The 17215-nt window shown below is 36.8% G+C and overlaps 7 protein-coding genes across 7 annotated transcripts; 4 read left to right on the forward strand and 3 right to left on the reverse strand. All coding sequences in view use genetic code 12, as the record gives it.

Annotated features, from left to right (window-relative positions):
- Positions 1–325: 325 nt before the first annotated feature.
- CANMA_000144 (uncharacterized protein) lies at positions 326–1885 on the reverse strand (the record flags this gene model as incomplete). The annotated part of the gene is made up of 1 exon (XM_051813406.1): positions 326–1885. One exon carries the CDS (start codon positions 1883–1885, stop codon positions 326–328), a length of 1560 nt encoding a protein of 519 aa, XP_051674151.1.
- A 2700-nt stretch (positions 1886–4585) lies between these two features.
- On the forward strand, positions 4586–5893 carry DFI1 (Dfi1p; the record flags this gene model as incomplete). The annotated part of the gene is made up of 1 exon (XM_051813417.1): positions 4586–5893. The coding sequence occupies one exon, from the start codon at positions 4586–4588 to the stop codon at positions 5891–5893; it is 1308 nt and encodes a 435-aa protein (XP_051674152.1).
- A 485-nt stretch (positions 5894–6378) lies between these two features.
- On the forward strand, positions 6379–7671 carry DCC1 (Dcc1p; the record flags this gene model as incomplete). Its single annotated transcript, XM_051813428.1, has 1 exon — positions 6379–7671. One exon carries the CDS (start codon positions 6379–6381, stop codon positions 7669–7671), a length of 1293 nt encoding a protein of 430 aa, XP_051674153.1.
- Positions 7672–7842: 171 nt separating this feature from the next.
- Positions 7843–11532, reverse strand: NIK1 (Nik1p; the record flags this gene model as incomplete). The annotated part of the gene is made up of 1 exon (XM_051813439.1): positions 7843–11532. One exon carries the CDS (start codon positions 11530–11532, stop codon positions 7843–7845), a length of 3690 nt encoding a protein of 1229 aa, XP_051674154.1.
- A 2268-nt stretch (positions 11533–13800) lies between these two features.
- Positions 13801–14007, forward strand: TOM7 (Tom7p; the record flags this gene model as incomplete). The annotated part of the gene is made up of 1 exon (XM_051813450.1): positions 13801–14007. One exon carries the CDS (start codon positions 13801–13803, stop codon positions 14005–14007), a length of 207 nt encoding a protein of 68 aa, XP_051674155.1.
- A 583-nt stretch (positions 14008–14590) lies between these two features.
- On the forward strand, positions 14591–15733 carry CANMA_000149 (flavin adenine dinucleotide transporter; the record flags this gene model as incomplete). The annotated part of the gene is made up of 1 exon (XM_051813461.1): positions 14591–15733. One exon carries the CDS (start codon positions 14591–14593, stop codon positions 15731–15733), a length of 1143 nt encoding a protein of 380 aa, XP_051674156.1.
- A 382-nt stretch (positions 15734–16115) lies between these two features.
- On the reverse strand, positions 16116–16829 carry SSR1 (Ssr1p; the record flags this gene model as incomplete). The annotated part of the gene is made up of 1 exon (XM_051813472.1): positions 16116–16829. The coding sequence occupies one exon, from the start codon at positions 16827–16829 to the stop codon at positions 16116–16118; it is 714 nt and encodes a 237-aa protein (XP_051674157.1).
- Positions 16830–17215: the final 386 nt, after the last annotated feature.

A 17215-nucleotide genomic window follows, 5' to 3' on the forward strand; every position in this document is an offset into this window, starting at 1 on the left:
GTTGCTTTAGTTGGGTGAAACCGGTGAGTTTTTTCCAAAGTCATGGAGATCTTTTGAGTTGCGGGAAAACGCTACCCAGTGACTTCTAAAGTCAAAGCTCCTTCGCTTGAGTTTAATAGAGGGAGATCAAAGGTATACACTTTAGCATGTGATAGTAGTTTGCTTCAGGTTATATCATATATTATCTATTAAAAAAAGAAGTTACTATTTTCAGATTAATGATCAAATCGTTTTCTAAACAAAATTGATTCTTCATCTTCAACATCTTCCAAAGATGGTGAATGAAGTCTACGTAATGGTTTGGAACTGGACCCATTAATCACCTTCAGTAATGGTGTAGTTGGTTAGCCTCATCGGATCTTGATGATGATGCTTCAACTTTGCTTGGCTTTGAACCTGAGTCAACTTGTTTCTTTTTGGTTGGCTCTGACTTTTTAGCTCTAGCAGCACCGGCAAAATCATTTGGTTTAGCACTGTTTGTCTTTTTCGTAGTATTTGAGGTGCTAGTTCCATCGTCTGTAGCCTGAGAAGGCAAATTCGAAGTCAATACTGGACCCAAATTGAAACCAAAAAATTGATCAAGTAAATCTTGTTGTTGCCTCAAGTATTGTTCATAATCATTCGAGTTTTGATTGTACTCATCCTCTTCATTAAGAATTTCCAGTTTCAATTGAGACTCTTTTGATTTGATGGAATTGTTGTCCTCTTCTTGCTGAGACTTGTGTTGACGTTCCAACTCTTCTTGCTCTTTAACCAATTTTTCCAATTCCTGCTGTGCTTGTAAAATCTTTTGACGTTCTTGTTCTTGTTTAAGAGCAAATTCCTTTCTGGTTTTTTCGAGTTGAACTTTTCTTTGGGCTTCAATTTCAGCAGCTTTTCTTCTGGCTTCTGCTGCCAATTCAGCTTCCTTTTTAGCTTTAGCTTCTTCCTCTGCCTTCTTCTTAGCCTCTTCTTCCGCTTTAGCTCTAGCCTCCTCTTGTGCCTTCTTTTCTTCTTCCTCTGCCTTCTTCTTTTTCTTTTCAATAACAGCATCGATAGCATCCTGTGCTAACTGTCTTTGCTTCTCGAAAGCTTCCTGCTTGGCTTCTTCTTGTTGTAATTGTTGTTGCTGATGTTGTTTAGTCTCACCATCAGCTTTCTCGACTTCTTGATTGTTCTTCTTCTTTTTGCTTTGCTTCTTGTTCTTTTTCTTCTCAATCAAAGCATCAATAGCTTCTTGAACCAATCTTTCGTGTTCATCAAGTGAAGAATCATCTGAATCACCCAATTCATAATCATCATAATCATCATAATCATCACCATTACCATGTTCCAACTCCTGTTCTTCATCTTCAAATTCAGGAGAATCGTGTTCTAAATACAACTGGCGTTGAGGATCAGAGCTTCCACCTAATAAACAATTGATAACATCATTTAAATTGGAATGAATATAATGCAACTTCTTAGGAATGTTCAAACTCAAGATATTATCCTGTTTATACCATCTCCAATTGATATTTTCCAAATCAATATAGTTTAAATTGAAATTGAAATCGATTTGAAAATCATCTTGGTGGGAAAAGATAATGACTTTAATCAAAGGTGGGGTTAATTTTTTAACCTTGACTTCATAATTGTTGAAATTGCCATATGGTTTGTAAATTTGAATTTGATATTCATCTTCAGTTTCCAATTTTTGAACCACCCTTGGTCGAGAGTTTATTGGTTTTGGTTGTTGTTGAGCTGGGTTGTAGTGGTGTGGATAAGTTTGTAGTACGCGTGATGGTGGCTGTGGTGGCTGTTGTTGTGGTTGCTGTGGTCTAAATTGTTGTTGATGTAATAAAGATAACAATGAATCTAAATCAACTGGATTAGCGTATGGTTGAGCAGTGTAATAATAAGACATGATTCAGAAAAGCAGCTGTACTATAGTTATAAGATTGTAAGTTGTGTTATGTTTGGAGAGAATGAAGGATATTTGGAAAATGGCAAGATTCATAGTGCTCTATATATAGACTATTTGCTATGTAGTAGGGAATGTTAAAGAATGTTAAAGAATACCACAGTTATAATTTTGCAGTCATAGTAAATAATTGGTTGCGCCTAATTCCGTTTGTTCCAGATTATTCTAGAAACAAAAGAAAAGGAAAGAAAGCTTCTTATATGTCGTAACAATATATTATGTGTCAAGAAGTTAAAACTCGCGACATGTTATGAACTGCTACCGATTGATGTTTCTGTTATTACACGACCTTTTAGTTCACAGTCAAATATATTGAATGCTATTCACCTTATAATAATACGATACTATATATTAACAGTATTTTACTGTCTTTCAACCTGCTCAGAATTACATAAGACTCAGATATAGGGTCGTAATACAATTTTACAAGAACGCTAGCAACTGCAAACACGCTTAATTGACCAATAACGGACACAGGCTACAATTTAATCTTTGTTGTGATTAAAGTGTGTGGGGTATGATGACCTCAATACTGGTTATATAGTCATTTTAAACTTTGATGTGTGACATCCTTTAGATAACTTTCTATTTTGTTGAATGAATAGCATTCAATATATTCGGCTGTGAACTAAAAGGTCGTGTAATAACACTAAATGGAGTATTACACCTTAGATTCTATACTGAAGCAAACCAAAAGGTATCAGCTTATACTACCTTCTAGTGATCTCATGCTTTTGTCTGGTTTATTAGACATATATTGTTTTTTAATGTTTCTTTTAATATTGGCATAAGTAATTTGTAACTTTTTTACAAAAGAAAATTTTGCAACAAAATATGAGCTAATTCTATTAAAACAGCCAAAAAAGAAAATCCGTAGAATCACAGTTTAGTTTTGAGTTATTGATGAAATGGAGAGGCAACTACTAGCTCGTGGAATTCTGTCTAATCATTCGTTGTTATTTATTCTTGATGTCTCCTCGTCTTGTTGGACTTCCTCTATATAGAAGATATACAAAGTCCAGAATCGCTAGTTAGAACCAAACGGTCCGAGAATGATGTATGAAACACAAAACATGAAACAAAACAAACAGAACAGTCTTACGGACAGACAGACAAAAAAAAAAATCAAAACAAACAAATGAGAGTCATATTTGTGTAATAATATTATAAAAACGCGTCAAAAAAAAGATTTTCAATTCTTAATGATTGTCGTGTCGTTGATGTCTTGGGCTTAGAAGATGATAGATTATTTTTCTCTAGACCATAGTGACAAGAATAGGCAGGCTTACTTTGGTAATATAACAAGTAGAATATTCCAACTGTACATGTCGTTGTTCCTGAATTAAAATGTAGATATTTAGCAAATTCTCATAACCTTTAGTTTTGACTTAAAGGCAGACAGACAGACAGACAATTAATTTAATTTAATATGGATTAAGCTATATATCTGCACGTGCTGCACAATTAAAGTGTGTGGATTTAAAGTATATGTTAGTAGTCATTAATAGAAGAGAGAGAGAGAAGAGGCAGTGCCATCTTTTTCTTTCCATCTAAGCCATAGGGCTTAAAGAGGTTCTTCAATAGTTTTTTGTTCTTACAGTACAGTATGGTTTGTAGTTTTAATGCATCTCCACTATATAAAAGTTGGGGTCGTCGTATAATAGTAGTTGTTACTAAATGGGTAAAATTGTTGGATTTATCGTGTAACTTTAGGCTTAGCCATTCATTCTTTCATTTGTTATTGTTAGAAGTTTGTCGTGAGAGAATATAATACGACATAGACATAGACATAGGCATAGACGTAGAAAAGAGAAAAAAAGACATGTTTTAAAAATTCGACACTGAAACTAAAAAACATCAGATCTCTTTGAAAAATAAACGGTTTTTCATATCTCTCCCTTTTCTTTTTTTTTCTTGTTTTACTTTACCTCTTCTAGAAGGGGCCGTCTGATGCTCGTATGTATACAAAGAAGTGTCTTCACTATAGCTACTACTCTTCGGAAGTATCATATACTCTTCTTATTTTACGTAAACTAGAAGTGTAGGTTGTTCTGATCTGAATCTGTATTTCTCTTCAAAACCCCCTCCCCCCTTCCGAAATCTAAAAATAATAAAATAAATAAACAAACGAAAAATAAAAATTAAAAAAAAAATAAATTAAAAAAATAAAAAAATAAAAAAATAAAAAAATTAAAAATTAAAAATTAAAAATAAAAAATAAAAAATAAAAAAAAACTGACGACAGAAAACAACAAGGAAAATTTTTTATAAAACCAAAAGACTGACAAGCCAAAAGACCAACATCGAAACCAAGGAGACATTCACCCCTCTCTACAACTTCTTCGGCTATATAACGCTAGTTTCATCTAAGAGGGAGGTATATCATACAACTACAACTACAACTACAACTACAACTACAACTACAACTACAAACACACACACCTGATCTCATATTAATTACACTATTAATTCCACAGTTTTACATTCGTTTGAACATATCGCCATCCCTACAACAAATAAACAAACAAATACATACATATTCAACATAACACATCATCATTGTTTTTAGAGCCAATTACATATTAGATAGATACACACACCTAGATCTTAGATTTACATTTACACGAAAACCATAGAATAACAATGCAAGGATCAATACCAGAGAAACAACAACAGCAACATCTCCACAATAGCTATAACTCTAGCAAGCACAACCAGCGGTCGAAAAAACTATATCTTTATGGAACTATATTGAAGAGTTTCTGTTTCCTCACAATTTTGATTTCAGTGGCCTATTTGTACTCCACATCACCATCATTTTCATCAATTGTGTCACATCCATGTTCAGTATTTAAGAGCAGCATCAGTACCACCAAAAACAACCTAACCATCGTCTCTAATTCGACTGATGGTGGCGTTTCACCTGATAATACAGTTTTAGCAACTGCTACTGCTACTGCAACTACAACTACATTCACTTCAATAGACAACAGTGATAATCTTGACCAAACTATGGGATTCCATAGAAAAAGAAACACAGGAGCAAAAAAGCAAAAGAAACAAAAGAAACAAAAGAATCGTAACCAAAAGAAACGGGCTGATAACTCAACAAGTGATGGTTTTTTCTCATCTACATCAGGTGATGGGTTTGGTACTAGTAGTAGTACCTCATTTGGATTTGGACAATCTTCATCAAGTTCAACTTCGTTCCTGTCGTCGTCTTCATCCAGTTCATCATCATCATCGAGAAGCTCAAGTTCGAGTTCAAATTCATCGCCTTCAACAACTTCCTATGGTAATCCATTTTCGACATCTTCATTCACTTTCTTCGATTCTAGTTCCTCGTTTGATACCCTGTCTGATAGTTCGAGTTCCTCAAGCTCATCATCCTCATCATCAACCACAACCAGTTCATCTTCTTCCTCATCTTCATTTGCTTCAGAAACTGGCGAACCTAGCTCGTCATCTTCATCAACAAGTTCATCATCTTCCTCCTCAAGTGAAGCCCCGGAAACGACATCGCAATCCAGTACCACTTCTTCGTCTTCCTCGTCAACTGAGGACAGTGATTCCTCGGATACATCAGCAAGTTCGCGTAGTTTGACAACTTTGAGTTCAGTTGAAAATGGTAAAACAGTTGTTGTTACCCAAACATCATTAATTTCTTCTCAAGCCCTGGAAACAGAAAATGCCAACAGCCGTAACTCAAACAACAATGGTGGCGGATTATCACAAACAAACAAGATTGTCGTTGGTGTAGTTGTTGGAGTCGGTGGGTCGATTTTACTTGGTATTATTGGAGTCCTCTTTTATCTCAAGAGAAGAAATAACCGTGACCCAGAAGCAGGATGGACTTTCTGGAGAAAGAATGAAAAATTGGGCAGTGATGAATTCTTCAATGGTGAGTTGGGAGTTAGAGATAGGAATATTAATCAAGGATCAAACTTTTAGTTATTCCTTTTAACAGGTGTGGCTCATTTCAATAAATGGAAATCAGAAAGGTTTTTCATTTCCTTTCGAGTTGAGTATTTTGATAGAGCAAGAGAAGACTTTGTTATAGTTTTAATCGTATTAATAGTACTTTACAATAATATAAATTTCACGTACACATATGGAGACATAATCATCGTCTATCATCCGTAAAGAATCCTACAGTTGACACACTGAAGGGGAGGAGGAGAATGAATGAATGAGATCGGAAGATCTGAAAAAATGCACCTCGATACGCGTGTATCGCAAAAGTCCCACAAGCGGGCAGAGCCGCATTTGTTATTTTTCCGTAACGCGTGCGCCAAAAACAGATAATAATGAAAAATTATAGATAGACAGTTCAAACATTTGAAAGAAAGGACCATTGAACCAGCACCCAAAGAAGGAACCGAATTCAAAATTAAATTGAAATAAGTGATCCTCCACTGCAGAAAGGAAAACAAGTCATGACTTCGATTCGCGTCTATCAACAACTACGGTCTGACGCCAACAACAACTATACCTACAAATTGATCCAACTCCCACCCAATCTTTTAACTCACTTATCGACATCACCTAGCCCTCACCTCGACTTGAAAACGAAGAGAGTCAATAATAAGGGCACAGCATCTGTCACTAACAACAACGGTGATGATGACGATAATGATGCCACTGTTGTTGTATGTACGCGAGATGCAACCTTTAAATTACGCCAGAATAACCATTCCAATTGTGTGTTGCTTATGAATCAATGTAGAATCGGCCATCACGAAAAGCATGAAAATGAAAATGGATACAATGATGATGACGACGATGATGATGTATTGATGGGATTCGCTAAATGCAATTATGTCTATGAATTGACAACTATCCCCGGGTCAATATTAGATATCGTTCCTGAATACGGCAACAAAGTGAAGAGTTCTCAAGTGACAAGAGATCAACTAATTGCATCGAGTCCATGTTCACTAGCTGAATTTGAAAAGATTTACACTGAATCATGCCTTTGTGAAATCGCCACCGACATCATCGACACCACCAGCAACACTGGAGATATGTATGTTTACAAATTATCGCACGAATCAATTTCACAAATCTTGCATACTCTAATCACGTACTTAATAAGTGAAAACAGATTAAACCACAGCTTTAGCATTTCGGAGTTGGATTTGGCCACTGGTAGTGCTCACGCTCATCAGGGTGTATTTGATAACTGGCAACCATCAATGATTCATGCCGTCATTTATAAATTCACTACCCCAACCCCAGATCAAGGGCAAGACCTATCGACAGTAGATCCATTACACAGGCCACTACGTTTGAATGATGAGTCCATTGCCCATTGGTTTGGTATTCAAGAATTATCGAAATTGGATGCCTCATTTGGCTCTAGCACCACCACAGTGGCTGATTTCTTGTTGAATTGGAAAACGGCCTTGCCTTCTTTTTACAACGTCCCGCTTGAAATCATCCACCTCCGTGGCCACTACTACACAACCTCACCCACAACCACAAGCTCCAGTAGCTTCTCCACAGCCAACTCCTTAGTGGTTAAATTCATTGACCAGTCGAGTCTAAGTCGAGATGTAGCCACTCGATTCAAGCAACTACTTGCAATCCAATCGCAATGGAAATACGACGAATTTATTGCATGTTTGGCCCCTGTAATTGAACCAGGTAAGAAGATTGATACGACAATTTTGAAATATGGTAAAAAGAAACGGGTCAAACGAGATCAATTTATCGTTTGTGGGAGATAATCACAAAAATAATACGGCGGTAAATTAGTTTGTTTTAGGATTGTAATATACATCTTTGTCCCCTCTTTCTGGAAATACAAAACCATGTGTTAAGTCTTTCTTTGTTGTTCTTATTTTACTTACTTTCTATACTAAAATTCTTTACTTTATAAAATGTTGAAATTAGGAGGTCTAATTTCTCGCCACATCGATATCCATCGCATCGTCACCATTATCATCGCCGCCACCACTGTGACCATCACCACTAGCGTTCTGCTCACTATTAACATCAACATCACCCAACTCCGTAATCTTATTCGAAGTAAAAGTCAATACACTATCGGTAGTTACCGATCGATTATTCAAATTCAATTGACCTGGTCGTAAACTTGCTGCCAATGTGGCAAATAATCCATTCTCACCACCACGAGAATAGTCATCGGGACTAGTGTGTGTGGCGCTAGCATTATTGATATTATTGATATTATTATTATTATTGCTGGCTGATTGGAATTGGGTATTGGACGATGCACTCGATGCCACATTCAATGCCGGTGATGATCTCGATTGATTAAAAGCGGGTGGGTATTGCTGCTGCTGCTGCTGTTGTTGCTGTTGTTGATATTGCTGGTATGCAGAATATGGTCCGTTGTTTCCATTAGTGTTGGCAAAACTAGTAGTGCTGCCTCCACCAGGCGACGATCTTGAAGGTGAACTTGCATTTGAGGCATGGGGGGACGTAGATGTATTGGAATCGGTTCTTGATCTACCACCACCACCGCCACCAGCAGCCCCATTATTGGCAGATGATGATTGAATAACTCCCTTCTTCAACTTTTTGGCAAAATCGGTATTGTTATTCTGTTTCGATAGTTCCTTCAATTGGTTGATATTATGAATACATTTATTTATAGTTTGCATCAACAACTTCGGTTTCAATGGCTTCGACACATAATCATCCATTCCTTTAGCCAACGATTTTTCACGATCTCCCAACATTGCATGTGCCGTGAGGGCAATGATCGGAGTTCTGAAAGTTAATGAGTCAATTGGATTCGACTTCTTTTCCCATTGTCTTATCTTTTCAACCGATTCAAACCCTCCCATCACTGGCATTTGTACATCCATTAAAACAACATCGTACTTGTTCTTTTGTATGGCTTCGAATGCTTCTAATCCATTTTCAACAACTTCAACATGGTGGCCATGCTTTTCCAATATACGCACTGCCAATTTTTGATTCACCAAGTTATCTTCAGCAAGTAAGATGTTGTATTTGACTGATTCATCGGTGTTTTGTGATATCGAGCGTGATTCTAATGCCGGGATTAATGCACTGGCTAAATCAGTCATTGAACATGGCGTATTTCCATAGGAGGAGATACCCAAATCAATGCATACGCGCATGTTTAATTCGGGAATGGAATGATGAACTAGGACCAATGGGATGTATTTCACCTCGGATAACAAGCGTAGTTTCTTGGCGATGTCTATTGAATCAATCATAATGATATCATATCTAATTGGCTCTGACAAATTAGCCTCCTCTATATTGTTGACAATAATTGGATTCAACCCTAATTCAACGATGGCATGTTCAATCTCAGCCAATTCTTCCTGACTGTGTTCTGTAGAAACAAACAACACATAGTGGTTACTAAATGGTAACAATTGTTCAGTTTGCCTTGTATATCTAATATTTGAGGGTGATACCGACACTGTAAAGTAAAAATTCGACCCCGATCCGTATTCCGAAGTAACCCAAATTTCACCACCCATCAAATGAATCAATTGCTTGGAAATTGATAAACCCAATCCAGTACCACCAAACTTTCTAGTAGTTGATCCATCAGCTTGACAAAATGTATCAAAAATTAAGCCCAATTTATCCTTTTCAATACCAATTCCAGTATCAGAGACACAAACCTCCAATAATAATCGACCCGAATCAGGAACTGTCTTGTCTGATTTCTTTACGCTAACACTAACTTTACCTTCCTTGGTGAACTTGATGGCATTTCCAGCAAGGTTCAAAATAACTTGTCTCAATCTGAACGAGTCACCAATCAAATTATCCGGGAATGACGAATCACACTGATACGTTAAATCCAAGTTCTTTTCAATCGCTTTAACCGCCAATGTTTTCAATGCTCCAAATACTGTACCTCTTAATGAAAAATCAATTTGTTCAACCGTCATTCTATTGGCCTCAATCTTGGAAATATCCAAAATGTCATCAATAATGGTCAATAACGAATTAGCCAAATTGTGCACGATAGACAACATTTCTCTTTGGTATTGCGTCAACTCAGTATCCAAAGATAATTGTGTCATACCAATTATACCATTCAATGGAGTTCTAATTTCATGAGACATATTGGCCAAGAATTCCGACTTGGCACTGTTTGCCAATTCAGCCGCTTCTCTAGCTGCTGTGTTTCTTTGAATCGATTCTCTTAAATTCAACACCATCTGGTTAATCTTTGTCTTCAACGCATCCATTTCACCTGACGCTTCAACAGTGATGAATCGAGTGAAGTCACCATCGGTTGCAGCAGCAGTAATTTGAGCAAATGCTCTCACTTGTGATGTCAAGTTGGAAGCCATAGTATTGACATTCGAAGTAATTTCCTTCCACAATCCATCAACATCGCTGACTTGTGCTTGGATACCTAATTTACCATTTATACCGACATCTCGAGCCACTTTCGACACTTCTGAAGCAAACAATTGCAAAGAGTCCACCATTTTGTTGATGGTGTTTTTCAATTGCAAAATTTCTCCTTGAGCATGAACATCAATTTTTTGCGATAAATCACCATGAGCAACAGCAGTCGTCACAGTAGCAATCGATCTCACTTGGTTAGTCAAATTTGTGGCCATTAGATTAACGTTTTCCGTTACTGCTTTCCAGGCACCTTCGACATCCTGGACATTAGCTTGGCCACCCAATATACCCAAAGTTCCGACTTCTCGTGACAACGTGGTCACTTCCGAGGCAAATTTCAACAATCGATCCACCATCTGATTGATGGTTAATTTCAAATTCAAAATTTCTCCTTTACAATCAGCCGTGACTTTTTTCGATAGGTCTCCCTTGGCAACAGCAGTAGTGACATTGGCAATATTTCTCACTTGAGTGGTCAAATTCAAAGCCATGGCATTTACATTGTCCGTCAACTCTTTCCAAATACCTTCGACATTTTCAATTAAAGCTTGTCCACCCAAAATACCTAAAACACCGACATCTCGTGCTACCTTCGACACTTCAAATGCAAAAGTTCTCAATTGATCCACCATTGTATTTATTGTCATTTGTAATTGCAATATTTCACCCTGGGCATGAACGTTAATTTTACGTGACAAGTCTCCTCTAGCAACAGCTCGAGTCACATCAGCAATTTCTCTCACTTGATTAGTCAAATTAAGAGCCATAATATTGACATTATCGGTTAATGACCGCCATATTCCAACTGATCCTTCGTTTTTCGCTTGGCCTCCCAATTCACCATTGGCGACTTCAGTGGCAACTTTAGTCACTTCATTGGCAAATGTTTGCAACTGGTCCATCATGGTATTAATGGTGATTTTAACCTTTAAAATTTCAGGATCGCTTTCAACAGTGTGGATCTCGACTTTTTTTGATAAATCACCCATGGCTACAGATATAACCACAGTTCCAATCTCGGACAATGCTTGTTTGAAAGCTTTGTTGGCAGTTTTGCAAACTTCCAATTCATTATTGTAGTCATTTATGACTAGATCTTGCTGTCTAATTTGTTTAATTAAGTCATTTCTGATTTCCATATGTTTCTGCTGATACAAGACAGGATCTTGAAGTATTTTGAGAAGATCTTGTTGTGAGTAGGATGAAACTAACATTGGCGGGGATGAACTATTGTTTAAGGTATCTATTGTTGTAGATTCTGAGTCTGTAGTGACTTCAGGTATAGTTTCAGTAGCGATGCTATTGTTCAACTGGTTCAGTTGTTGTGATGACGATGATTTGGGAGATATAGGAGAGTTTAAATTTAAGTTTGTTAAAAAGCTGCTCTCTATTGGTGACGTAGTTCTTGAAGTGTGGTGTGGCGACGTGGATAATGATGGTGATGGTGATGTTGATGTTGATGTTGTTGAAGCTGCTAACTTTGGTTTTTTGATTGGTGGAGAAATTTTGGAAACGTTGATATTTAGTGATGGATGGGTTGTAAAAGTTGAAAAGGGGGGGAGGGGGGGTGCGTGGTTGGTAGACTAACTGTTGGTTGTCTGTTGTCTGTTGTCTGTTGTCTATTGGTTGTTGTCTACTTTTGACTGTAGATAGATTGGTTAAGATAAACAGATAGACAGCTAGATAGATTAGTTGATACTATCTTTGTAGTGTGTGTGTGAGTGTGTAAGTGTGTAAGTGTGTTTGTTGTAATGCTGTGATATCTAAAAAGCTCAGCCTGTGTGTGTGTGTGTGTGTGTGTGTGTGTGAAAGTCCTGTGTGCGTCGATTTGGGTCTCCTCTGTCTGTCTCTCTTTCTCTCTCTCTCTCTCTCCTTAAAATTTTCTCTTTTTTTTTTTTTCTGCTTCCTCTTCGTTTTCTTCTTCTTTAATGAAATTAAGATTTGTGTGTTTCATATACTCTTTGTTTGTTTGTTTGTTTGTTTTTGTTTTAGTTGAAGACTAAACTAAAAATATATCTCATGTACATGTAGTTAAAGGAGTAGCCACACCATTAAACTATCTTTACATAAGAAGAGACTCCCTTTATTCAGATAGCTCAGTAGGTAGATATAGATATATAGAAAGGTTCATAAGATGAGAGAACTTTGCTATTGATGAATGCAAATGAAAAATGAGGTTTTCTTTTAGTCTCTGTTAGACAAGAATATAAAAGATAGAGGCTAACATACAAACTTTGCCAATATTCTATTTGTTTACAAAGCAATATCCATCTTCTCAGGAATGTAGACTTAGACAGACTCTTACTGAATGGAAGGAAAAGATTGATACCACTTTTATTTGTTATATCTTGTCCTTTTAAGTACACAAACTATACTTTATATTTTATATATGCAGGGTGTGCGAATATATGATGGTCCCTTACACATGACGTCATTGTAACACTTTTTATTATATCCAACTATTCTTTCTTCTCCTATTTTTGCAACCCAATGGAAAGTCAATCCTATTTGTTTAAATAGAGAATAGAGTGAGTTCAACTCAAGTGTCAAACTTTTTTTTGTTTTTTTTGGGGGGGGGGGGGGGGGGTGTATTCCTTTTGGTTAATTTTAGTCCCTATTTTTTGTTTTCCTGTTTCTTTTTTCACCAGCAAAGTGTCACTACCTCTTATGTAAATCATTAACAATTTCTCACTTTGGCTTTTGGAACCGACTGCTGAGCGTAGCCTTGAGTGTAATGAGGAATAATTACCCTTGCTCCTCTCGAATTGAGATGACACTAACCCAGTGATCAAAATTGAGTGAACCACACTATTCTTCTAGACGCTGTTATCCTTATATTCGAGGTTGAATTTTCATATTTGTACCAAGACTATCACGGAGAAGCGTCTTCAAACTTCTTTCTTGGGTTCACCTCTTCCCATTGAAATATATTGCATTCTTTTTCGTGAAAAGGAACTGATGTATCCCAATTAATCACCTCTAGAATTCTAGTCAACAATATATCAATCTGAATCAATTGCAATACACCTCAATAACCAAAAAGACGATTGAGACTATTTCTAAATTCAAACTCTAACAATACTTTATTACATTCAGCACTTGCATATATACGACCACTACGTATCTCGATCCTGTTTTACTAGTTATATTTGGTTGTAAAAGATTATGTCAAAATGGAATCCAAAAACCAACAAACAATTAAAAGCCTCAAAGTATTACAACCCATTAGCAATATACTTTTCTACTTCATATACTCACCAACTACATTACCAATACCACCACTCGATGTATACCCCCATTTGCAACCGTTAAAACACACCATGAAAGTCGTGCGCAACAAAACAAAACTTATCCCAGGGCGAGAAAAAAAAAAATTAAATGTAAAATCTTTCAAAGAAAACTCGGCAGAATCATAATCATCAGAAAGGAAAAGCTGTTCATTACCTAAAAATCAAACAATATCTAATTATTTTTATCCAACCATGGCCGCTGAATCTATCCCATCAAGAGGAAATACCTACCAATTAACCTTATCCGATGAATCAAAAGAAAGAATCATCAAGCTTTTAGATTACTCAAAGACGATTGCTCATTATGGATTCATTCCATTTGTCTTGTATTTAGGTTGGGCTGCTTCACCTAACAAGCCATCGATCTTGAATCTATTGTCTCCTTTTCCATCTGCTTAAACAAAAGGTAGATTACCTTGCAGTTTGACGTGGAAAGAAAAAGAGAGAGAGAGAGTGTGTGTGTGTGGCCTTTAATTGATGAGATTTTATTTTAAACCCTATTGGAGTGGGGTGAAGGCGAAGGCGGAGGAGAGAGGTTGAAATGGTTTCAATTGTGAATTAGAATGAGAGATATTGACTATTGAAGAAGATAATGGAAATGATCATAAAACGAAAGCTTTCATTATTTCTGTCAGTGAAGATGTCTTGTCTTTTTTTTTTTTATTTTGATCTTGTACATAAATATAATAACATAAACAATCAAAGAACTTTGAAAGAGTTGACTCTTTCTCCTAAACCCTCTTACCCACTTTATGATCGAATAATGTTCTATAGGAAAAGATAGATATAGCGATTTTTAGCGTAATGCAAATTTTCAATGTCGCGATTTGATAAGGACAAACTGTTATTCCGCGACATTAATACTAAAACAGTTGCTGATGATGATTAATCATGAAAAATTCTTTGCAACTCTTTGCGATTCCCCAGATCTATCACATCATCTACATATGTGTCAAGAAGTCTCACTTCGAAAATCTCATAAATGAATAAACAAGATGCCGGCAATGAACCACATTACCCCCACTCCCACCACCACCACCACCACCAAAGTCTCTCCTCAGTAGCTACTTCTTCAAGATTATCATCACGACAAATTGAATCAATAGCGGGACTTTGTGCTGGGTTCACAACCACAATCATTACTCACCCCCTCGACATAATCAAAATACGACTCCAATTATCACATGCTTCTAAAGAAAGCCACAGTAACAAGACAATACAAACAAATAAGAGACCATTCCAATCGGTATTCAATGTCATACGACAGATTAATCAAGACGCAACGTTGCTGTCGATGCCATACTATTTAAAATTAGGTACACGCAAGCATTTCCCCCTTGGCATCAATTATTTGGTTCAGTATTACCGTGGGTTGCTGCCTAATTTGATTGGTAATATATCGGCATGGGGTTGTTATTTTGCTCTTTACGCCGAATTCAAAAATCACATACATACTCCGAATTTAACCCTAAATTACTTTGCTAGTTCGTCATTGGCAGGGGTCGTGACGTCAATTTTGACTAACCCCATTTGGGTTCTAAAGACACGTATAATAGCCAAGCCGACAAATGAACAAGGTGCATATAAGTCATTGTTTGATGGGATACGAACCATGGTTCATAACGAAGGCATTGGCAGTTTTTGGAAAGGATCCATACCTAGTATGTTTCAGGTATTACAGGCTAGTTTACAAATTACCATTTATGATCATCTAAAGAATTATATTTTCAAGCATCGTGTAGTAAATGGTGAGCAAACTACACCTACTAACACCACCAACACCACCACCACCACCACAACAACAACTACAGCGGCAACTGCAACTGCGACTGCGACTGCGACTGCTCCTCGACATTTATCAACAACACAATACTTATACACTTCAGCATTATCGAAAATAATCAGTACTTTGGTAATGTACCCTACCCAAGTTGTCAAATCACGATTACAAAATAGTCAAAAGTCTCATACATCTATAATGCAGGTGATTCAAACTTTGTATTTCAATGAAGGTGGAATAACGGCATTCTATAAAGGATTGAGTGCCAATATCATTAGAGTTGTTCCTGCCACTTGTATTACTTTTGTTGTTTATGAACATGTGAAACGAATTTTAATAGAGTGAATATAGATTTAGGATAGAAATGTCAACTTGTATTTAGACGATTCAACGCCAACCAAATAAACTAGAGCATATATTAAAGATCTGATAGATTACAAAATTGGCTAACATTGTTCAAAACTCTTACAAAATACGTAAGTATCAAACTTTTCTTTTGAGTATTCACTATATAATAAAAATCTACTTAAAAATTGAAAAACAAGCACAACGAACGTTAGTTCATAAAGATGAACCAACGTGTCAAAGAAACCAAATAAAATACGATCAGACACAGAACTAAGTCAGCTTTTCCATCTCTCTGTATGTCTGTCACCCTTCTTTTTCTTTTTAAAAACACAGTCTTTCTGTGTTCTGTTCATCCCATCACTGCTTATGTCTATTAAACTTATAATAAAGCAGCACCAACTAAACCAACTAAAGCTCCCAAACCAACCTTGTTGGCGCCTGAGCCTTCAGTTTGAGTAGCAACAGAAGCGACAGCTGAAGAAGAGGTAGATTCTGCAGCAACTGAAGAAGTTTGCAAAGTAGATGATGCATGCTCTTGAGATGAAGTGGATTCTTGGCCGGAACCACCGTTACCACCAGCAGCAGATGAAGAAGGTTGAGCTTCGACTGATGATGAAGATGGGGCAGCTGAAGCAGCTTCAGATGTAGATTGAGCTTCGACTGATGATGAACCAGATGGAGCGGCAGCAGAAGATGAAGATGATTGTTGCTGTTCTTCACTTGATGAAGCTTGAGTTGAAGATGATTCAACTTGGCTCGAGCTTGATTGAGCTTCAGATGAAGATGATGGTGAAGCGGATGACGAAGAACTGCTGCTGCTGCTATCATCGCTGTGTCCTGAACAAGAACTTTCAAAAGCTGACTTGGCAGCATCAGCATCACCATTTGGACAAATGTTATCCAAACAAGACTTGACATCGTCTCCCTTGTCGGAACAGATGCATGACAAGTCGTTCAATCCAGAACATTGAGATGATGATTTCTGGACTTGGGCTACACAAGCTAATAAACAAGCTGGTGGAGTAGCAACAGTCAATTGTTGTAATGAAGCAATGATTGCGAGGAAAGTGGAAACTTTAGTGAAGGAAGCCATTATTATTTGTTTGCTATTTGGTCTACTAACGATTGTGGAGTGTAATGAAGTGGATATTAATGGTGGGAGGGGTATCAAATAAAGATTTGTAGATGGGTAATATAGCGAGTGGGTGGATGTGTAGAAAGAAAGTTACTGATCAACTGGATGAAAATCAGAATAAAACAGATCGGCCAATTTTGTTTAAATTCCCAAAAATATGAACAAAATAAACAAAATTGAAACAAATCAAAGAGAGACTGAGAGAAAGAGAAAGAAAGAAGAAAAAAAAAAAAATTTCTTAGAGGAAGGGTGTATGTACTGCATATAGACAGAGACTTGCCTGATTTATTTTCTTCACTACTTCTAGTATCTTTCTGTTTTGATTTGTTCAGTATTAAGTTTAT

This window comes from Candida margitis (genome assembly GCF_024628925.1).
Source record: "Candida margitis strain CBS 14175 chromosome Unknown scaffold11, whole genome shotgun sequence".
Taxonomy (NCBI): domain Eukaryota; kingdom Fungi; phylum Ascomycota; class Pichiomycetes; order Serinales; family Debaryomycetaceae; genus Lodderomyces; species Lodderomyces margitis.